Here is a 22230-nt window from a genome sequence, read left to right as displayed (position 1 = left end):
TTAATTTTAAATTAGTCCTGAACAATGGATGTTCAGCTTCGTTGTGATGGATCGATAAAGTACAATTGTTAACAGTAAGCGAGATTTGTTTTAATTCACTAGAATTACACACTCTAATCTAAGCTTTTATTTTTATTTATGCCTTCTTGAAAAGTTTTGCGAGATTGGGATATTATCATCATCCAGTAGTAACCTTTCTCTGACTTTTTCTTTATATTTATCTGCTGCAGTGAGATACAGTTCTTGAGTGTTTGATAGCAGGTGATTTAATTTAGCTATTGGTATCAAATCCATATCGTCATCTTCTCCTGAATCATTCAATAATGAAGAAGATTTGCTTGCAAGTGACTGCAAGAATACAAGTGGTACATCATCATCATCTTGTCTCGAAAACGTAGCCACTGTTGCTGTATTTAGATGCTTGAGTACTTTTTTGCGTTGATGTATGTTGCTTAAAGATTTTGATCTTGATATTTCTGGTAAAGGAGGAGAAGACGATTGATAGATGGAGGCTTGATGTAATTTTTTGGCTTTCTGTAAATCATGAGCAGATGAGATCTTTCTGATATTGGGCTTTCGGTAATTTATAGGGACAGGAGGCACTGCAGGTAGATGAAACGTAGGAGAGATTAATAATGGTAATGAGTCGACCAACGATTGAGGATTGTGTTGTAATTCTTTTTGACATAACTTTTTAAGTGCCATTTCTCTTTCGTTAAAGAGTCGATTTGTTGAATTGCCATCTGATTTTGATCTAGGACGCTTTGGTTGGGAAAACTGTCGGATGCCTAGAGTCAAAGGTTTGGACGATAATGTCTGTGTGGGTAAATAGGTTGGTTCTGGGTTTTTTACTTCTGAGGTCTTGGTACGAAATATGCCAAATAATGGCTTTGGTTTTTTTGATCGTTTTATGTTACTGTTTGAGATTCGTGTAAAGTCCAACATTGTTAATAAGAAAAGAAAGAAAAGAATGTAAAGCTTCTAAATCGTCCTTTTCTTTTATTAAAAAGAAAGAACAATGATTGTGTGACGTTCTGTGGATGCAGGTGTAAGTTGCATTAATTTATAATTTTCTGCTTTTAATTGAAAATTAAATTAATTCGTTTCTATGTAATCGCCTAATGGTTATAGAAAAAGGAAAAAAGAAGGCGCTCTATTTTTATTTGAAATTTACATAAAAAGCGTATTATAAAGCAATCAAAGATTTGATTGAGCGTTGGATATTATCAAAAATAAAATTTATAAGTAAAAATAATATCAAATGCTTGGCATCCTATTCTTGTTTTTTTTCTCAGCAAAATAAGGAAATTATTAAGGTGAATGTCCTACATGTGGGGAGAAATAAAAGGGTCTGCAAGAATAACCATGCTTCTCGTCTTTTTTTTTTTTTTTTTTTTTTTTTTTTTTTTTTTTTTTGTTAAAAAAAGGTCAATGTCAGCCCATCACATCTAATTCCATCGCTTCTGTATTCAATATTGATGATTCATTATGCTAATACGGCTCAGTGCCTTGACTATAGAAGATACTGTTTCATAGAGCAAACTGTAAAAATGCTTTCCTGGCCTCAAAGAGTCTAAAAAAGAGCGTTCAAGGCTATAAATCATCTAAGAGTAGGAGAACAATGTCTAGAGAATTTGAATAACAGCAACAGATCAGCACGTGTTTTATGTGTAATAAGCTTACTCTTTTTGTTTTATATTAAGAAACTCATCATTTAGAAAGAAAAAAATAATAATAAGCATTTGATACCGAAGCTATTACCACGGCAACTGTAACTAACGCCTATAAAGAGAAATGTCTCAATAAAGTGAAATTTGAATAGTTTTATATGCTGTGATTTGTGATACATCTCAACTGCATTTATGACTTTTTTTTCTCTCTCTTCACACAATGACTTCTTTTTTTTTTTTTTTTTTTTTTTTTAAACCATATGTAAAAGATGTGTGAGATATAAACAGAGACTACTGTGTGTCTCTATTGGGAAATGGAATCACGAGTTTATTATATGGAAATAAAAATAAAAAAAAAAGTATATTTTTGTTTTGTTTCTCTCGTCCTCCTTTTTTCTCCCTTTTTTTTTTTTATTTACTTTCGGGTCAATGACTGACAGTTCGCTTCTTTATGAAGTTGCTCATTGCTCTTCTTGGGATGACGATTATAGTCCTGAGCAATTACTAGTAAAAAATGGAAAAGAACTTTTTTCAGAAAAATGCAAAGGCTGGCAAACAACCAAGTAATATTTGAAAGTGAATAAAAGGGCACAATAGAATAACGCTTACAGTAGATGTCCTGAATATCCCCAAGATTTGATTGTTCATTTAACTTCAGGACCAGCACGCATAAATAAAATTGAGATATTATCACATCATTTTAAAATTGCAACTAAAATGGATGTTTATATTGGCTCATTAAAAGAATGTCTTGTGCCAGAAACAAGTGATGACATGATGATTGAATTCACAAGATTAGGGTAGAAAGATAATGGAAAAAAAAAAAAAAAAAAAAAAAGCGTATTAATCACTTCAAGAAAGTTTTGTTCGTTTTGATAATAACGCTGGTGCACAATTTCGAGCTCGGGAACTGAAATCAATAAAGACAAATACGGATGGTGAGTATATTAGATTGGTTATCCGAAACTGTCACAGCAATAGCTTGAATGTGTTCAATCAAGTAAGTATCCGTACTTTTGCTTATGTATATATTGATGATAGTGAGCGTAGGTGGGAATACATGCATTAAGTATTCAGGGTCAGTCTATACCGACTGTTACTACTACTATTCCTGTAAAAAAAAAAAAAGAAACATGAATCCTATAAACATGTACATTAATTGCTATTTTCAAATAGAACGACATTGCTTTAAGATACAACGATAATTTTGATGATAACAGTTCATTAAGTTTATCTACTCAAAGTGAAACAGACAACCATCAAAACGTTCCTAAGCAAGAATACATGATTGAAACAGAACTTTTTCAATGGGCTAATATCTTGATGGCAGCAGAAGAAGAAGCAGTACAACGTATGACAGTGAATAGACAAAAGATAAATAGTATTCTGATACAATTGTATAGATGAAATATATCAATCAGCCAAAATATATAAATATCTTGGTGATAAAATGATCAGTTTGAATAATATATTAGCAAATCTTGAGATCGAAAAACAACATGCGGTTGAAATCAAAGACTACGATGAAGCAGAAAAAATAAAAGTCAGTCTAGATGCGTGGGGAGCAGGAACAAGTACTTATAGAACTTATTAGGAAGAAATAAAACAAGTCAAATTGTCAGCTGAAGCATTATTAAACCAAGCAGACATTCGGATCACTAGCGATGGACAATTACTTACGTTAGAGCCACGAAAAAGGTTATCAATCACACCAAAGATACCTGAAGAGGAAGAAGAACATGAGGGATCCGCAATGATCACTCAGAGTAATAGCAATAGTTCAAAGCAATCAAGTGAAGAGTGGTCTGTGCTTGAAGAAGAAGACGATGATGAATTTGTCATGCTTGATTCCATTAAGCAATCGCCAGACATTGACCCTGAAAGTATACCTGAACCCATCATGGAAGAGGAAAGAGAACCTTTCCAACTAGCCATTCAGGTATTTGGTGAAGATACTGTAGCATGCATCTTGAGCATCAAATCAAAATGCAGAGGAAGAGGATTGGGCCAATTAGAACAAAGGATAGATGAGGCCATCCATCATGGCAATGATTATAATCCCGAGGATTATATTAATGCATCGCTGATGCTCATTCAAGAGGCTGTTATGGATTCGAGAGAGCCGATTGTGGCATTGGCTATCTCTATCTGGCATCAACTTATCGATTTCTGTGAGCAGGTTGAGGTAGAAATCGAGTTGATCATCGAGTGGGTAGAACGCACATTCTGTGGTCTACTCAAACGAACCAGTGATAGTCAAGAGAGGATCAGGAGAGATGCGACATCTTTGATTTTATTATTAGTGCAAGTGTATTCGACACCACCTTATACGCTTGTACCGCTGTATATTGGTAAACCAGATCGATTGATTCATCATTATAAAGAGGCCAAGTCTCGTATCGAGCTGGTGGAGATCACTGTACGTAAGCTGGGACGAAAAGAAGATATAGTGTCAGTGGATGATGTGATGCAATTCGTGGTTGCTTATCTAAGGCATTCTCATGAGGAAGTACGAGAGGCAGCTGTCAAATTGTTGATCACGGTTTCGAATCAAGTTGGCTTTAGCTCAGTTAGTTCATATATCGATGAATCATTAAAGTTATCCTTGGCAGATGTAAAAGAGAGTATAGAGCCGTATATGCTATGCTAACATTGTTTTACTATACAGACCGTAAAGAAGCTTGTAAATAAAGGCTCATTCAATACCAAAAATGATACCAAAAAGACAATATCCGAAATAAATGCTTTCAATAACAGTACGAGATTAATCAAAAGATCTGATAAACCAGCAACCAAAAGTTCAGCCAGAAAGACATCCCCACGTAAAGCGACTACCAACAATCGCAGTAAGCTATCAAAGGATGTAAAAGAACAGGATCCAATGACGGACAATGAAGACAAGTAAGTGAGAAGATGATAAGGATGGTATGTGTACTGATGATATATAAAGTGTTTGTATCTTTTGTGATGAAATGAATCCATTATTTAATGAAGATACACTCATTAAGCATTATTATAAAGAATGTCCTGTTCTTACTACTTGTCCATCGTGTAAAATGGTAAGACATGATTTTTTATTAAATATAATAATAAAAACATGTAAAATAGATTACTGAAATATCCACATTGAATGAACATATGCTTCATGATTGCGAGAAATCGAATTTAATCAAGGAATGTACTCGATGTCATCAAGCAATCCTTATCGAACACTGGCTTCAACACACATTAAAGCAGACTTGTCCTAGCAAGTATTCATATTTTAGTATTGGGTTTATTAATAATACGTTGTGAATAGATATCAGTGATCCAAACAATAGAATGATCTGTCCATTGTGTATGGTTGACATTCAACCATCCGATGAATCAGGTTGGAAAATCCATTTAATGACAGGTGATGGCTGTCCTAAATTAAAAAAATCTCGTTCACCCATCCCTAAAAAGAAAACGATGAAGAATAAATAAAAATTCCATTTTTTATTTAAAGTGTATGTGAAACATAGAACAATGCAAAAAATAATATGTATATACGACGTACTAGTGGATTATAATAGTAGTTGTAATTTATGTAAAAGAGAGAGAGAGAGAGAGAGAGAGAATATGTACAGTAAAATAAAGAAAAAAAAAAAAAGGTTATGAACGTTTCATATATTTAAAGGCAAAGTAAAGAATGGAAAGAGAGAAAGAGATAAAGAGTGAATGAAGATTGAACAGGTAATAAATAATAAAATAAGATAGTTTTGATCTATAACATTTCAAGTCAATCCTCTATTATGATATTAGTAGTCATAACCAAATGATTCAGTTACTTACTGGCAGTGTTATATAATCTGGTTTTCGAACAATCTTTGACTCTGGTAATTCATTTGCATAAATTGTTTGAATTGTTGTGCAATTTCGAAGGTCAATTATGAATAATGTCACTATACACAACATAATAATAATAGCCACAATATATTCTATTTTTCCAATTAATAACTTTTATCTCTTTTCTTCATACTTACTTGTCCAATGATTTTTAATTAAACTTGTTGTACTTTGTTCTATTGTTGACTGTTGTTGAGATATTCTTTTGTAAGGAAAACCACAAAGACAACAAGTACGATTGGTTGAAAGACAAAAGGTATGAACAAATCGTTTTCTATTGTTAATATTGTTATCAACTCTTTGCTTATCATCATTATTGGTTATTTTTTTATACTTTTCAGAGCAGTGACAAGTGATATTACACCAAGGTCCGATATCACTGTCATAGTGACAAATGAAGCAAATGTTCTAAGGTTAGAAATAAAAAAAGTTGATCATTTTTCATTTTCTATGAAATTAAAGAAAAAGAAAAGGTTCACTTGCCTCTTTAAAAGGATCACCCAAGAAAGCATTTTCTCTTTTCAACTGCGGTGGAACTGAATTTGACATTAAATAATGCAGAATAGGAGAAAGAAAAAGGGAAAAAAAAAAAAAAAAAAAAAAAAGCATATCTCAGGTTCAGGGCACTTTACTAAATGTTGTCACATGATTCTACATATCTTTGTCATTATCTCACTCGCTCACTCACTCACTCACTCACTCTCTATTCAGTCTATTTTTATGACATCAACAAATAGAACAAATTGAATTTCAATTTACTTGTTGCCATGATTTGTGTTACACAATCAGACTTCATGTGATTCACAATAGAGCTTCTCTCACTTTCTCTTTTCTTTTCTTTTCTCAAAGATGGGAATTGAACAATCTAATCTGACAGCCGATGATTTATGGAAAAAAGAAAGTGCAAAGAGAACTCTTCAAATTCTAAGTGCAGCAGGCTCCGCTGTTCTCTTATCCCCTGTTATCATGTTGGCATTACCTATCATTGGTGCTTACGAATTCAGTAAAAATAGCCAAATACTGGACGTTGCGATGGGTGGATTGTTGGGTGTGGTTATCTCACCTCTTGCACCCTTTTACTATTTCTTGTCTTCCATCAGAAATACATTCGGAGTTGAAAGAAATGCATTATCAGTAGATTATCTTAGACGTCGTGCTGAAGGCATGTTGTGTCTGGATTTTGCATATAGTAATATAGCCATCGTTGGATCCTCTGGCACTGGCAAAGTATATAAAAGAAATGAACATCTTCTATATTCTTATTGATCATTATATAAAAATAGTCCTCTTTAGTGAATGCCTTGTTGGGTTACAAACATGATCATCCAAAAAGAGCAGTCGTAGGTGAAGTGGAAACTACGATTGAACCAAAGGCTTATAGACATCCTATTCTATCTACTATTGCATTGTGGGACATGCCAGGTATTGGTACTCTACGTCATCCATCCAAGTATTTTTTTAAGAATTATTGTTTGGGTGCCTTTGATGCACTCTTGATTGTATTTGATGATCGATTGATGGCGACTGATATAGACCTCGCAAGGAAAGCAAATCAATATGATGTACCTGTGTTCTTTATAAAAAATAAAGCTGATCAGGCAAGTTGAATAGGAAATTTGTGCGTCTTATATAAAATATGATTTAGTCCATAGAAAGAAAGATGAAAAGGCTCAGTGATGATATGTCAGATACAGAGAAATGGGCTTATGCTGTTTCTTGTTTAACATTGGAAGTGAAAAAGACGATTTATAAAAACATGCAACAATTTGGATTAGATACAAATCAACTTTATATTTTATCTGCTAATACTTTATTGGAATTCATTATTCTTTTACAACAACCACAACAAAAGGACACATTGAGGTTGATACATGAAAAGGTATTCATCACAAATTTATTAAAGACTATATCAGAAAAGCATAAAAATAATAGTGAAAAATAAACTTTTTATTGTTAATGTAACAAACCTCTATTCAAAAGGTAGAATTTATATTTAATTTAATAAAGGTTCATTTTGTTGATAATCTTCATCATCTTCATCTATCATCCTCTTTGCTTTTCTAGATTTAACAAAGCAGCAACAGAAAAAGTGTACAAATAATTTCCACAGTGAAATAAATATTTGTTTGATATCTTGTAATAAACTGGCCCTGCCACTAATAATTCTTTCTGGTCTAAGTCTGTGACGTGAATCGATCAATACTCTAACACAAGACTTAAAAGGGTTAGCTTCTATCTATTTCAATCTATGTTACTCGGAAAACAACTTACGATAACTGCACTAAGGACACCTAATGCGGTACTAGCAGAGATTAAAAACATAATAATCTGTTGATACTTGACCGCATTACTCACAGGTGCACCACCCAATATTTGACCCGTCATCATACCAGGAATAGCAATCAATCCAATCACGGACATTTGATTGATTGTTGGCAGCATCGAAAGCCGAACTGCTTCAATCGCAATGGATCGTCCTGCTTCCCATCGACTAGCACCAAATGCCAAATAAGTTTCTATCTGTTCCTTTTGATGACTCACACTGGATAAACAACTACTGAGGGCAACGGCCATACCACTCATTGCGTTACCAAGCAACATGCCCATTGTAGGAATAAATACTTCGGGTAACCAAAACGGTTTTTGTTTCATGGCCCATCTTGAACCAATAATACCAATTACTAATGTAGATATGCCTGATGATAATAATACAGATATAAACTAGATGCGAGATTAATATCTAAATTCATAATTGATCATCATCATCCTTACTCACCATGCCTTTATAAGTTTGTTTCGACTTGTTATAGACTGTTTCATATGCTCCAAGAAGAATTAACACACCTATACCATGGATTAGATTCTCTTTGATTCATCAAATATCATACAACTCACAAGCCATCAACATAACCAGCTCTGGTCGTTTTGTTTTAAACACATCTTCAAGAATAAAACCCTAAGTGTGTATAGTTTAATAAATAACATATGTAGTATATGTGTATTTACCATAATAGTCAACTGAATAAGGCAGCGTAATGCTGCTATAATCAATGTCTTTTCAAGCTTTAAGCCTAACACAACAGAAATAGCACCTATAAAAAAAAAGAGTAAGAAAAATTATTCCCCCTCCCCCCCCCTTTTTTTTTGTTGTATCAAACCATTCACAAGAATAAACGATGAAGCAATTGCAACATTCACCCAAGTCAAGTCAGGTACTCCACTTCGACCCTTATCTTCTAATAAAAGTGTTGTGTTTGCAATTAAAGCTGAATCTGCCATATAACAATATGAGTTGTTTTTTCTTTCTGTTTTTTTTAAAAAAAAAAAAAAAAAAAAAAAAAAAAAAAAAAAAAAAAAAAAAAAAAAAAAAAAAAAAGCAGATGTGACATTTTTTATAAAGGGACGCACAGTGGAAATTAATTGGCTATCAAGATTGTTTCAGCAGATTTCTATGCCCCTTGACTCCTTTTTTTAATTGTGATACATACAACAAATGTTTTATTGATAGACAAAGCAGAAAAGAGACAATGATTTGCCCAAGAGGGATAGTGAAAACAATGAAGGTAATACATGTTATGAAAAAGAAAAGAATTCATCTAGATATCTCATTACCAATATGAATCAAATTCAAATATAGAACTGTTCTTTGAAACTTGATCGAAAAGTGTTTCTTTTTGATGAAGAACAAGAACCTTACTACATTTAGAATTCCTTTGACAAAAGAAGAGGAACTATGCATTTTATTATTAATCATACAAGATCTTTTCTTTCTTTTCCTTCTTTTCATCGTCACTGTTTGAATAGTCCAATAATACGAAAAGGAAAGATAATTGAATGACTAGCATAAAACGAACAGTGCGCCAGATAGAGTAACATAAATTGAAGCTAAATGAAAATTGTTTTTCTCTCTTATTGGCCCATTGACATATCTCTATTTTTGCTTGCTTCTTTTTTCTTCCAACATTGGCAGAGCAACTCCATGATATTGAATGTCTCTTTTTCTGCATACGTAGATAGCTGTCTATGTCATCATAAGCTTGATTATACAAGCCTTCATTACTGTGCAATTGTAGCTCGGAAAATAATGAAGATCCTTGTATTATCTCATGACTGACTTTAGGGAGCAAGTCCACAGGCTCATTTTGACATTCCTTAATCCACAACTTGAGTTCATTGACATGAAGTGTTTGATGATGGTATTTTTCATTAAGCGTATTATACCGCTCTTGTAGTTTTCGTAGTACAAATACTCCGTCTCTTGTCACCTTCAATTCTTGCATAGCATTCCTTAAGCGATCCTCTACCTTTTCTTTCTCTTTCAATAAAACATGATTTTCAATGCTAATACAGTCCACTTTTGCAGATAATTTGGTGATTTTATTACTGCTTTTCTTTTCAGCTTCGTATTTTCGCTGCAATCGTATTTGTTCCAAATGGATACGCCTCTCGTCGTCATATCGCTCAATGATGTTGTATGCGTTTTCCAACTTTTCATATAGCGTATCTAATTGCATTTTAAATTTCGCATGATCATCCTCTGATTTCATCTGTTTATTGGCTTTAGTGATGGAATGATATTGATTTAATAGTTCTTGATGTTCTTGTTTAAGTGAGTCAATAATTTGTTGCTGTTGCTTATCTTCAGTTCTAGAATCTTTATGCTCCAGTAGTAATTTGGTTTGGTCTTCTAGTAACTTGTTATCTTCTAGTAAAGTCTTACCTACTGAGGCAGCAAATCTAAGATCTAAAATAGAGAACTGCATGAATATGCTTTCAATAGCATAAATATACATTCACCAACCTCTTTCTCTTTCTTGAAGAGAACGAATTGTCGATTTTAGTACATTCTTGATTTCTGATGGTGTTTTTTCAGATAAAAAGGTGGAAAAAGTGGGAGAGGTAGGTTCATCATAACAATGTATGTTTAAAATAGCTGTCATCGCTATGTGTGCATTTATTGAAAGAAAATGAATGGGAAGGGTAAGTAAAGTTGAAGGAAGGAGAGTTGAATAATAATAAACTACGAGAGTTCAAAGTAAAAGGAAAGAAGAAAAAAAATACAAATACAAATACATTTGTATGTAATAAAAGGGTCACACGCTTAACTTTCGTAAAACGTTTCATGTTAAAAAAAAAAGGGAGATTCGATTAAAAGCGAAATGCCAAAAATGATACAATATGACTACAGACTATCATTGTTCAACGGTATAACTAACTTAAGCAACTTTCGACAAACCAAAGAGACTGTTTCTTCATAAACAAAAAAAAATAAAATAACAGAAGGTAATTTCTTTGACATAATTACTCTTTGAATGCACTAAAAAAGTAATTTATGATTGAAAACGAAAAAAAAGATGAAAGCAATTAAGCTGCAAAAAGGAGGCAGAGAAAAAGACCCATTTGTGATACACTATAAAAAATATTTTTACCATTTGTAAGTAAAAGGTGCCAAGATTGAAGATGGCTGCCATCAATGCACTTTTTTTTTTTGGAAATGCAGAATCATTCTAACAGCAGAAGGTTGTTCACCAACAGCCACTTGCTTAATCCTAGCTCAGGTATTGCTTATTAAGGATAGATATCATTTCTTTCCTATGTTCTGTTGGTTTAGCTTGCTAATGGAGTGATAGGTTACATTTTAGAAAAGTTTTTTTATTTACAGTCGTTCCACTGCCAAAATGAGGATTTTACAAAAAAAGTACGGACTTTAAAATAAATTTGGGGGATTTCTAAAAAAAAAACATTGGTTGTTTGAAGTTAATTTCGCGGATTCCGAATGTTGTAAACATAATTATTTTCTATAAGATATCAGTTGTCTTATTACAAAAAAAAAAGATATCAGTTGTATTAAAATAATAACGATACACAAAGATTAAACTATGATTAAACAATTCCACACTTTTCCAAATTTAGAACAATAAGATCAGTGAAGTGTTTTAAGTATAAAAATATGAACAAAGAAGAATTAACGAGACCGAACAATAGTTCTAAAGTCGAATACTTTTATTAAAGAAAGATTCCAAGGCTATTTATATTAATTGAGCAAGACCTGAGATTAAATGACAAGAGATAGTTACGACCGATATGATTTGACATGTATAAGAAAAATTTTATAAACTGATGTAAATAATCAACTGTTGAGATGAAAGTGAAACTTGGCTGTTCAGGGCAGTTGGTAATTATCAGGATCTATTCTTATTCAAACTCATTTGTAAAGATTTAGCTTAGAATGATAAGACTGTTATCTTATTGACATGTCAAAACATGACACTTACGATTAAAACATTTTTTAAAATTAATCATCCTTCTGGTTCTTACCCTGGTAAACTGCTATGGAAAACCCCAAACAAGAAGACAGACCCATGGAGCTTGGTGCTACTGACATGGAGATCGAACAAGTAGATCAAGACCCTTCTCTTACTGAAGATGGCTCTGAAGAAACCCCTATCGAAAATGCAAATGTGCAGGAAATTACGTCTGATCATGATGACATTGATGCTGAAGTTTCAAAACTCATAAGGTATAAAAAGGAAGAATCTGCTCGGTTATACCAAAAGTATATCATGGCTGGTGAAGAAGAAAAAGCAGACTTGGCGTTTCAAAAAATGAGAAAATATGGCGCACAGTTGCTTACTCTCTCTGGTAAACTTGTTTCTCCTGCGATTAATCCTGTCAAGAAGGAAATTGGTTTGCGTCTGACACAAAATGATATTCCAAAATTCCAGCTTACCTCTTGGCCTGATATACCATTCCCTGGTGAAAAATGCTATGAATCAGTCGAACACTTTTTGCGGTCCTTCGAAAAGGTCATATATTCTGCTGCCTTGGACATTCAAGAGGTTTGGCGCCGGTATCTCCCTGTTTCTTTGGCTTTCGACCATGATGATTGGGTCGAAAAGGATCTGAAAAGGTGTGATACATGGACCTCAGCTAGAATTGTCTTTACGAACAAATTCCTGACTGATAATGCTAGAACAGATGCGATGCATCGTCTATTTACAATGACCATGAATAAACATGAATCTATCTCTTCGTATATGACCCGTTTTTTAAGCACTTGTATTGAGGCTGGGGCGAATAAAAATGATCCAATGGTGGCTGCTAGATTTAAAGCATCATTCTCTGAACCTGTTCTGGAGAAGTGTAAGACAGCTTTTGTTCTAAAAGAAAATAAGAACGTACCATGGACTGTAGAGAGAGCTGCTGAAATAGCAAGAAATTTATTAGGTGATTGTGGAATAGGCGTGTTATTTCTCTCGATTAATAAAAGTAATAAAATAAGTCGAAAAATCGATGAGTCTCTTGAACCTCTTTATTGAGTAAGGACGAGAGAGAGAGCCCATTCAATACAAACTACGTCTTAGAATATAATAATGTGATTTAGGGTCCGAGGTAGTACGGTATAAATTGTGTGGGCTGTTTATCGTATATAGCACTTTGGGCTATATATGATATACAGTCAAATTATTAGTTGAAGAATCTTTTGAGTGATCTCACACGACATTAAGAAAATTATTAAGGTAAATACGACAGTGATGATCCAAGGACATACACCAGCTCATCCTACGCCAATATCGCCAGTGGTAGTAAAAGAATTCACACAAATGCTGGTCCTTTTAGTATTCCAAAAAGAAACAAAGGTCATGGTTCTTCTGGTGCTTTCTTTTGCTCAAGACATGGTGGTTCAAATGCAAATCACAATGAAGATGATTGCTTTAGTAAAACGAACAAAAAAATGATGCTGCGTCGACCGTAAAAAATAAATATTATGGCAACAAAAATTTTCCTCAAAAGGCCAGCACTAGTAAACCCTGTCGCTATTGTGGTAGAAGTTGGTCCCATGGCCATCAATGCCAAGAATATGCAGACTTTAAAAGGAAACTTCATGCCGACCCAAAGAAACCAAGAGATTCGGACAAGTCAATCTATGCCATTGTTCGTACTACAAATGATGAAAATGACGATGATCATGATATGACAGAAGCTGAAAATCATTCATATGACTGTAAGGCATTATGAAATAAAATAACTGAAGATGAAGATACTAATCCTTTTAAACTTTTGACTCCTATATTAATAGAGGGCAAGAAATTAATTGGCAAGATTGACACTGGCAGTGATATCACTTGCATATCAAAAATTTGTTTGAATAATAAATTGAATATTGACAAAGTGAATTCTGTAAATGGTTCTTTAAATTTTTGTCTTTAGATAATAATTGTAAACGAATTGGACAAACTGATCCTCTCACTTTAACTTATATGAATAACATCTCTTTTAAACATTCTTTTGAAGTTGTAAATTTTAATGAGACAATGATACAAGAATTTGATGTCTTGCTTGGAACTGATGTTCTTGGAAAAATGAATATCGGTCTTACTGGAGTAGCATACAAGTACCCAGGTAATGAAGATGATTATTCAAATAGATTAAAGGAAGACGCACAATTTCTAAATATGAATTTTGATGCTAATAATGAGATTGAACCTAACAACTCACCCTATGGTACCGAAGATCAACAAAAGCAATTCATGACTTATATCCAGAATGCTGTTTTGCCAAATATGAAATAGAAGACAAAAACTATAAAAAGACGATAGTTGTGAAACTAAAGATTATGTATGACTTTATTAATGAAAAATATTGAGGGTATTTATACTTTTTGAATGTCTGGGTCTTTACCGCTATTTCAATTGATCGGTTAAAAGAATGATATGGAATATAAGGAAGGATAGTGGATAATCAATAGCCGCTGTCTACTTGACGAATCAAGGGACAATGAAGTAATTAAACTATTGATCTAACGATAATTATAGAATAGGATTGAACTGCCGTTGTTGTAATCAGGTTCCGATATAGTCTTTTAGAACGCTGGTAGGACAACAGGGCAAGATTGGCTATTGCAGAATTCTCACGTTTATTAATAGAGATCTGGTTAGACTATAATTCTGTAGTATCCAAGTTTATCCATGAATGTTCACTTTATTAGTTGTGTGGATACAACAAATGCAATTGATGACAACCAAAATATTCCTGCTGGATCTTTCTGCACAGTACCAGAATCTGTAGTAGAATTACCAATGGAAAAGGGAGCAAAGTCCTTTAAGAGACAATATCCGATTGCTCACCGACAAATGCCTGAATTAGAAGAGCAAATAAATGAATGGTTAAAAGCAGGTATCATTAAAGAGAACCGCGCTAACACATCTTTTAACAGTCCTTTATTAATGGTACCAAAGAAAGATGAGAACAATGAGATAACGAGCCACAGAGTATGTTTAGATGTTCGTGGTATCAACAAACTAATCCCTGATGTCGTTTATCCTGTTCCAAGAATAAGAAGCATATTTGATAACTTAGCTGGTGGTGAAGTATTCACTAAGATTGACTTGAAAAATGCATACAATAGTTTCCTTGTAGCCCCTAAAGATCAACACAAACTCTCCTTCCAATTTAAGAATCGAACATATACTTTTCAAGGATGTTGTTTCGGTCTAAAAACAGTTACTGCAATATTCTGTAAAGTGATGAAAATACTCTTTGCAGATATGGATTTCATTGAGACCTATGTTGATGACTGTGTAATCAAAGGAACAGCTGATGATCATGCTTCAAATGTAAAAAAGGTGATTGAACGATTAACTTCCGTCAACCTAAAAATCAATGTAAAGAAATGCAGTTGGTATCAACGATCAATTTATCTTTTAGGATTCGTAGTTGAGAGTGGTGGTATCATCAAAGTAGATCCACGCCGCCTAACAAACATCGATAGTTGGCCTATACCACGCAATAAAAAAGAAGTGATGCGATTAATGGGCATTGTATCATATATGAGAGACTTTATACCTTTAATCTCTCGTGTAGCTGCACCTATCGACAGACTTCGTAATGATCCTGATGTACAAAACAACTGGACCCAAGAACACACTGATGCATTCATTGCTTTAAAAGAGATTCTAAAGTCAAAGACACTGTTGCACACTCCAGACTTGTCAAAGAAATTCTACGTGGCTACTGATGCCTCACAATATGGTGTTGGTGCAGTATTGATCCAAAGAGATGAGCTGAATAGAACTTTACACATTGCATTTGCATCCAAATCTTTGTCACCCTCTCTACGTAAGTGGAATACAACTAAACGTGAACTGTACGCGGTAGTGTTTGCACTAGAAAAATATCGTGAGTTTTTATGGGAAATAAATTTGAATTACGTACTGACCATAAGGCTTTAATGTATTTACATACCCAAGAACAAGCAAACCCTATGATGATAGGCTGGTTAGAAACTTTACTAGATTTCAACTTTGATGTAATTCACTTACAAGGAATTCTCAATCAATTACCAGACTTACTTTCTAGACTTTATGAACCTTGCTTGAATAATGAGTTCATGCTGGGAAGGGGTGATGCTGCGCAAAAAGAAAATAAAAAAGAAAAAAAGGAAATTAAAAATAAAAATAAAATAAAAGTTAAAAGACAGACAAACTCTACAGCAAAGAGACACAACTTGATCTATAGTCAGGACAAGAAACTAAATGTGCTAGCTGTGAGAATAAAAAATAAAAAGTTTGCTAATAATCCCACAACTGACTATATGACTCCTCCACCTGAGAAGAGAGCACGTCTACTTGAAGATGCTCATACCTTCGGACACTTCGGTAGTACGAGTATTGTGGAGCAGTTACATTCCCAAGGACTTCATTGGAATAATATTTATAAAGATGCTACTGAGACAATCAAATCATGTATTGAATGCCAGAGACACAACATAAGCAAGAAAGGCTATCATCCTTTAAAGAACATTCTTGCATATCTACCATTTGACCATATTGGAATTGATCTTTTAGGACCCTTACCTGTCACGGCAAATGAAAATGTCTATGTCCTTGTGTTGATAGATGTATGTACCAGGTACATCATACTGCGTCCATTAAAAAATAAACAAAGTGACACTGTAGCAAAAGAATTAATAAAAATCTTTGGTGACTATGGCATACCTAAAATCATTCAAAGTGATAACGGCAGAGAGTTTAAGAATAGCCTCATGCACTCATTATCCAAGCACCTAGGAATAGATCGCAGATACAGTACAGCCTTTCATAGTCGAGGTAATGGCGTGAGCGAGAGCGCTGTAAAGACGACATTAAACACTATAAGAAAAATGGTTAATTCCAACAGCAATGATTGGGACGATGTATTGCCAATTGTCCAACTAGCGTCGAATTATAAAATAAGACACCGTTCAAAGAGTGCTCCATTTTCTTTGATATTTGCTTGAAGACTTAATAGCTTTGAGGATTACGGTGATCAGAGTATAGCTGATACGATTCCTAATAGACCTGTTACAGAATAAGAGCTGATTGAGAGAACTGATCGCATGGACAATTGGCACTTCAGGCCACGATGGATAAATCATGACATTTACGGTTCAATCGGCGCTATAACTACATTCCAAATATGGAAATATATATTTTTGGTCATTGCGCATCGATTGGTACCATTTTCGTTTTCCAATTCCGACTATTTGTTGTAGATATCTGCGCTTGAAAATAGGCGGTATGCAATTTTTTTGGGCACGCACTATATCAATGACTTCTTCACAGATTTTAATAAAACTTTGAAAATTTGTGTAACTATATGGTCCAACAATAGACGTTATAGCTTTGCTAAAATATCTGTATTTGATGAAGAGAAATATGTTAAAAACAGCAATAAAAAAATAAAAATGTCGGAGAGTTTGGCGGAGATTTTGCACAAATACTTTAATCAGTTAGAGCTTATGGTATGCAAATTTTTACTAAAAACCATCAAATAGAAACAATTTTGTGTGACCCTTAAATTTATAGCATGTCTGCACTTTTTTTATGATTGCGGAGCGAATATTTGCTTTCACACTCCGATATTTTGGGAAATGACTTATCCAATAGTACGCTATATTGGGTAAAAGTTTGAATGGAATCTGAAAAATTGAATTTTGGAGCTCATCTGGCACTGTAAGCATCTGATTTCCTCAGCTTGCCCTCATTTACTTTTGTGAAGGATTAGCAATCGCCAACTCCTTTGTATGTTTCTTGAATTCTAACATTACTGATGTATGGCAGTTACAGTAGCGGACAAAACTGGTGCACAAAAATTAAAATTAGCATTGCATCTCCGCTATATGTCTGCGACATTTGTGGCATATACCATCTGAAAGGCAGTCTAAAATATGCATTATGCTAGGTAAACCGGAACTGTGCCGGACATCCTTCAGGAATAAGGTCATTTTTAGTGATTTTTTGAATATTTCAATTTTCGCCAAAAATGTAGTACTTGTCTAGCCTTCTTTCAAATCTACCCATTTCTTTCTAGTTTGCTGTAAAATTTTATAATACACTAGTGCATTCCAATAGCTTTTAAAAAATATATAAACCCTTGCCTAATTTGTATCTCTCTATGAATTTCACTTCTTATTTTTACCCTATCCATTTTAACAAAGTACCAGCACTCTATGCCCAAAAAAATCAGCAACGATAAAAGAGAAGCTGTGAAATCTGGAATACGCTCAGGTCGTACGACAATGGATATTTCTAGAACAACAGGAGTCTCTAAATGGACGATCAACAGGATAAGAAAGGAAGAAAAGAACATCAAGGCTCGTAACCGTGGTGGTCGACCGGTCGTAGTTAAAAAAATAACTAATGCAATCATCCGTCTAAAGTTTCGACAAGGACTCTTACGCACAGCTTCTGATGCTCAGCTCTTTTTGAGGTCCTTAGGATACAGTATTAGCAAACGGTCGGTCAGAAGGCTTCTTAGAAAGATAGGCTTCAAGTCTGGAATTAAGAAGTACAAGCCTTTCATCAGCTATACAAACCAGAAAAAGCGATTGAAGTGGTGTCGCGACAAAGCATCATGGACTGTGGAGGACTGGAAGTCTGTGATCTTCAGCGATGAGACCAAAATCAATGTTTGGGGTGCCGATGGTATACGCTACTATTGGAAGCAAGTCGATCAACCTTGGCGATCCTTTCATGTTAATCAAACAATGAAGCATGGCGGCGGATCTGTTATGCTTTGGGGCTGTATTACATCTCGAGGACCAGGATATGCTTGTCGAGTATATGATGGCACAATGAATTCAAAATTATACACCCATATTTTGTCTACTACGTATCAAGAAAGCCTAGCATATTATGGTTTGAAACATTGTGATGTTTTGTTTCAACATGACAATGACCCAAAGCACAAGTCAAGGCATACCACTAACTGGTTATCTGATAATGGGATATCGGTATTAAAAGATTGGCCGCCACAAAGTCCCGATCTAAATCCTATTGAACATGTTTGGCGACAGTTAAAGTCAAAGCTGTCTCAATACGATACCACACCAAGAAGCATAGACGATCTCTGGAAAAGAATCGATAAAGAGTGGGACTCTTTTACTGAAAGTGATATGCAGCCATACTATGAAAGCATGCCAAAACGAATTGCTGCTGTTATCAAAAGACGAGGCAATTATACGAACTTTTAGGTTTTAATCACTTTTATGGTTTTTTTTTAAAAATATCTATTCTTATAAATAAAAGCTTGGTTCTCCCTCATTTTTGGCAATGCAATGATTAAACTTTGCACAATTTGCAACATTTAGTACGCCTTCCATCTGATATAGTTTCATAGATATTGAAACTGTAATGAGCAAGTAATGGTAGCTTATAGCTGAAAAAAAGTTTTGTGCACCAATTTTGTCCGCTACTGTATATGAAACATCGATATGGCCGCCAAAATTTTTGCGACCGATTTAGGGTTCTTAGCGTATATGCTATAACAAGGATGTCTTGCAAAGTGGCATCATCCACTGTCAGAGCATGCATACCAAATGGAAGCTTATTTCTAAGCATCTTTTGATGAATGTAATATAGATACTAAGTTTTTTAACTAAATAACATCATTGATATTATGTAAGGATCACATTGCTTCCTCGATTCTTAAAATATCGTTATTTCTTCATTATGGTTCCAACATTAGTCGTAAAAAAACTAATTGTAATTGTTAAGATCATAGAAAACAAGAGGTAAAAACAAAAATAAAGAAACAGTTTGTGAACGTTTCGAGTCTGATCTTTATTTCAGTTTAAGTTAAAGTAAAAATTATTCTAATTGAAGGCAGATATTTATATCTTATTGAGTGTGTTGTAGAACAGTAACTGATTGTAGTTGACATTAATAAATATAAGTCTTAATACAAGATCATAATTAAAATAAAATAAAATACAAGTTTATTTAAATAAGATCATACAATCAATTCCAATTAAACATGTTCTTTTAGAATATGTATTGTATTCATGAGAGTTCTTTGATAAGAAGACGTATCAACTAAAATAACCAAATCCAATCCAATGTCAGGAATATTGCTAATCTTTCACATAATTGAAATAACGCGTAAAATAACGTTATTCAAATCAGTGAGGAATTCCCAGAATAAAAGATAATCTATGACAGACCATACAAAAGAACAAATGAAAAGTTTTCATAATCATAATTATAGATAACACTTGCTAAAGTACCTGAATATTAGAAGAACGATAACAATAGAAGATATCAAGCCACTCACTCAATAAGATATAAATACCTGTCTTCAATTAGAATAATTTTTACTTTAACTTAAGACTGAATAAAGATCAGTCTCAAAAAGTACCCAAACTGTTTCTTGATCTTTATTTTTACCTTTTCCTTTATTATTTAAACCATTATACAACATTTTACTTTTTGAATTTTGCTCTTTATTTGAAATTTAAAATACGTATGTCTGAAAACACTCTCGGTGAAATTGCTGATGGTACTAGCATTCCTACTGGTTCTCCATCTACTGTGAATCCTTCTGTCCAACTGGGTACTATGGCCAGTAAATATGCTCACTCTGATATTACTCCTATGGAAGAAGACACTCCTACTCCTGTAACGCCTAAACCTGAAGATGTACAGTAGGTCAAAAAACTGCTGCAAGGAATCCATTTTTCTTGGTTTTTATAGCGCATATCCTGTTACAATGGTACAAACTGCCTCTGTTCCCACATAGTAAATCTTCTACATGCCTTGAAAAATCCGAAAGAGTTTAAGCCCTATTGGATAAGTATTGAAGGAAGTATGACATGCGCAATTTGAAAATTTGAAAAAATGAAAATTTCAACGGAATGAATTTATTTATTAATATTTGGTTGGTCCTCTTTTTCTATTAATAATCTCTTGAGTTCTTTCCGAAATATTATCTACATGTCTTTGACAAAGCTATTTATTGAAGTCAATTCATATTTCCTCAACTCGTTCCCAAAGCACATCCGTGTTCTTTGCTCTCTGTTCGTAATAGTTGAGTTTCAACTTCAATTGATGCCATACGTGCTCGATTGAATTTAAGTCGTGGCTCCGAGTTGGTCAATCGTTAATATAGCTCTCTTGGCTACTACATAACTAGGCCATTGTAAATTATTCCTTGTGCTTTGGGTCATTGTCATGCTAAAAGTAAATGTTGGACCAGTCGATATTGTAGTACTTCATCGTATCACGAAGCGTAGTGTTCAAAATATGCTGGTAAACACCCGAGTTCAAGTTTCCATCGTAAATCTAGCAAGCATATCCTGGTCCTTCAGAGGTTATACAACACTAGGACATCAATTTGCTAGCTTCATGGTGGATTACAAAATCCAGGTCATGATGTTGAAAAAGGTCACTTGGCCTTTTCCGATAGTGATCATCACCATCAAAGCCCTATACGTTGATCTTGGTTTCATTAAAGTAAACGATTTGTTGTCAGTCAACCATTGCCCAGTCCTGATGCTCCTTTTTCCATTCTAACTGATGCTACGTATGCACGTTTGTCTGAAATGGCTACTTTTTTTCTATCAGAAAATGGAACTCCATTAATTTCAGTACGTTAATCTCTGACTGGTATGAGATATCGTAGCCAAATCCAACTGGCTCCCGGTATACCTCTTTGGAAGTCTTTAAAACCCGTTCAATGACTTTTCTTTTGATTAACCGCTTCGTCACTTTGGAGACTACTGCAGGTCTATCACCTGTGCTCACTGTCCTACTTGAAAACAACGTTATAAAGTATCTACTAACAGTTGGTTCATGTAATCCAGTCTCCTTAGCAATATCATATTTTGATGTGGATCCGGTTAATGTCTGTTTGAGATCGTCTACTTTTCCTTCTGGCAGTCGTTTAGGCATGCGATTGGTAATAAGGTAAAAAAGAGAAATAATTTAAGTAAGGAAATATAAAATTTAAAATAAAGGAATTGTAAGCGCTTTTATATACTGGCAACATTCTAATCATGTCAAGAATGTGAAAAATTATGATAGCAACCGGTTGGGTCGTATTAAAATTCGTCATTTCAAACATATCTGAACAAGTAAAAAATGTCGGATGTTCATAATACTACCTTTAGCGATCTCAAATTCCACCAATAACCATTGCCCATATCCGATAATCGACGAATAAATGCACTTTCCATTGAGGTACAAACAGTCAAAGTTTGAGATAGTTTGGTGCAGTATCCATGGACAAGCAGCTGTAAAACATGAATTTTGCAATTCCTTGCAGCAGTTTTTTGACCTACTGTATATGACTTTATTAATAAAAATATTGAGGGTATTTATACTTTTTGAATGTCTGGGTCTTTACCGCTATTTCAATTGATCGGTTAAAAGAATGA

The 22230-nt window shown here is 34.0% G+C and overlaps 12 protein-coding genes across 12 annotated transcripts; 8 read left to right on the top strand and 4 right to left on the bottom strand.

Annotated features, from left to right (window-relative positions):
* Positions 1 to 132: 132 nt before the first annotated feature.
* RO3G_06749 (uncharacterized protein) lies at positions 133 to 945 on the bottom strand (the record flags this gene model as incomplete). Its single annotated transcript, XM_067661339.1, has 1 exon — positions 133 to 945. One exon carries the CDS (start codon positions 943 to 945, stop codon positions 133 to 135), a length of 813 nt encoding a protein of 270 aa, XP_067517440.1.
* Positions 946 to 2387: 1442 nt separating this feature from the next.
* RO3G_06748 (uncharacterized protein) lies at positions 2388 to 4964 on the top strand (the record flags this gene model as incomplete). The annotated part of the gene is made up of 8 exons (XM_067661338.1): positions 2388 to 2470; positions 2652 to 2670; positions 2847 to 3014; positions 3074 to 3112; positions 3265 to 4284; positions 4339 to 4571; positions 4621 to 4729; positions 4779 to 4964. 8 exons carry the CDS (start codon positions 2388 to 2390, stop codon positions 4962 to 4964), a joined length of 1857 nt encoding a protein of 618 aa, XP_067517439.1.
* A 358-nt stretch (positions 4965 to 5322) lies between these two features.
* On the bottom strand, positions 5323 to 6049 carry RO3G_06747 (uncharacterized protein; the record flags this gene model as incomplete). Its single annotated transcript, XM_067661337.1, has 5 exons — positions 5323 to 5415; positions 5484 to 5593; positions 5675 to 5811; positions 5872 to 5945; positions 6017 to 6049. 5 exons carry the CDS (start codon positions 6047 to 6049, stop codon positions 5323 to 5325), a joined length of 447 nt encoding a protein of 148 aa, XP_067517438.1.
* Positions 6050 to 6503: 454 nt separating this feature from the next.
* On the top strand, positions 6504 to 7144 carry RO3G_06746 (uncharacterized protein; the record flags this gene model as incomplete). Its single annotated transcript, XM_067661336.1, has 2 exons — positions 6504 to 6764; positions 6821 to 7144. The coding sequence occupies 2 exons, from the start codon at positions 6504 to 6506 to the stop codon at positions 7142 to 7144; spliced, it is 585 nt and encodes a 194-aa protein (XP_067517437.1).
* Positions 7145 to 7778: 634 nt separating this feature from the next.
* Positions 7779 to 8816, bottom strand: RO3G_06745 (uncharacterized protein; the record flags this gene model as incomplete). The annotated part of the gene is made up of 5 exons (XM_067661335.1): positions 7779 to 8233; positions 8310 to 8381; positions 8433 to 8493; positions 8544 to 8629; positions 8696 to 8816. 5 exons carry the CDS (start codon positions 8814 to 8816, stop codon positions 7779 to 7781), a joined length of 795 nt encoding a protein of 264 aa, XP_067517436.1.
* Positions 8817 to 9283: 467 nt separating this feature from the next.
* On the bottom strand, positions 9284 to 10300 carry RO3G_06744 (uncharacterized protein; the record flags this gene model as incomplete). The annotated part of the gene is made up of 1 exon (XM_067661334.1): positions 9284 to 10300. One exon carries the CDS (start codon positions 10298 to 10300, stop codon positions 9284 to 9286), a length of 1017 nt encoding a protein of 338 aa, XP_067517435.1.
* Positions 10301 to 11869: 1569 nt separating this feature from the next.
* RO3G_06743 (uncharacterized protein) lies at positions 11870 to 12856 on the top strand (the record flags this gene model as incomplete). Its single annotated transcript, XM_067661333.1, has 1 exon — positions 11870 to 12856. The coding sequence occupies one exon, from the start codon at positions 11870 to 11872 to the stop codon at positions 12854 to 12856; it is 987 nt and encodes a 328-aa protein (XP_067517434.1).
* Positions 12857 to 13180: 324 nt separating this feature from the next.
* On the top strand, positions 13181 to 13556 carry RO3G_06742 (uncharacterized protein; the record flags this gene model as incomplete). The annotated part of the gene is made up of 2 exons (XM_067661332.1): positions 13181 to 13255; positions 13332 to 13556. 2 exons carry the CDS (start codon positions 13181 to 13183, stop codon positions 13554 to 13556), a joined length of 300 nt encoding a protein of 99 aa, XP_067517433.1.
* Positions 13557 to 14506: 950 nt separating this feature from the next.
* RO3G_06741 (uncharacterized protein) lies at positions 14507 to 15769 on the top strand (the record flags this gene model as incomplete). The annotated part of the gene is made up of 1 exon (XM_067661331.1): positions 14507 to 15769. The coding sequence occupies one exon, from the start codon at positions 14507 to 14509 to the stop codon at positions 15767 to 15769; it is 1263 nt and encodes a 420-aa protein (XP_067517432.1).
* Positions 15770 to 18096: 2327 nt separating this feature from the next.
* RO3G_06740 (uncharacterized protein) lies at positions 18097 to 19050 on the top strand (the record flags this gene model as incomplete). Its single annotated transcript, XM_067661330.1, has 1 exon — positions 18097 to 19050. One exon carries the CDS (start codon positions 18097 to 18099, stop codon positions 19048 to 19050), a length of 954 nt encoding a protein of 317 aa, XP_067517431.1.
* A 1270-nt stretch (positions 19051 to 20320) lies between these two features.
* RO3G_06739 (uncharacterized protein) lies at positions 20321 to 20594 on the top strand (the record flags this gene model as incomplete). The annotated part of the gene is made up of 2 exons (XM_067661329.1): positions 20321 to 20499; positions 20549 to 20594. 2 exons carry the CDS (start codon positions 20321 to 20323, stop codon positions 20592 to 20594), a joined length of 225 nt encoding a protein of 74 aa, XP_067517430.1.
* A 431-nt stretch (positions 20595 to 21025) lies between these two features.
* Positions 21026 to 21819, top strand: RO3G_06738 (uncharacterized protein; the record flags this gene model as incomplete). The annotated part of the gene is made up of 3 exons (XM_067661328.1): positions 21026 to 21307; positions 21477 to 21752; positions 21811 to 21819. 3 exons carry the CDS (start codon positions 21026 to 21028, stop codon positions 21817 to 21819), a joined length of 567 nt encoding a protein of 188 aa, XP_067517429.1.
* Positions 21820 to 22230: the final 411 nt, after the last annotated feature.

Source organism: Rhizopus delemar, genomic scaffold (assembly GCF_000149305.1).
Source record: "Rhizopus delemar RA 99-880 supercont3.5 genomic scaffold, whole genome shotgun sequence".
In the NCBI taxonomy this organism is placed as follows: domain Eukaryota; kingdom Fungi; phylum Mucoromycota; class Mucoromycetes; order Mucorales; family Rhizopodaceae; genus Rhizopus; species Rhizopus delemar.
This window is presented reverse-complemented; position numbering and strand designations above follow the sequence as displayed.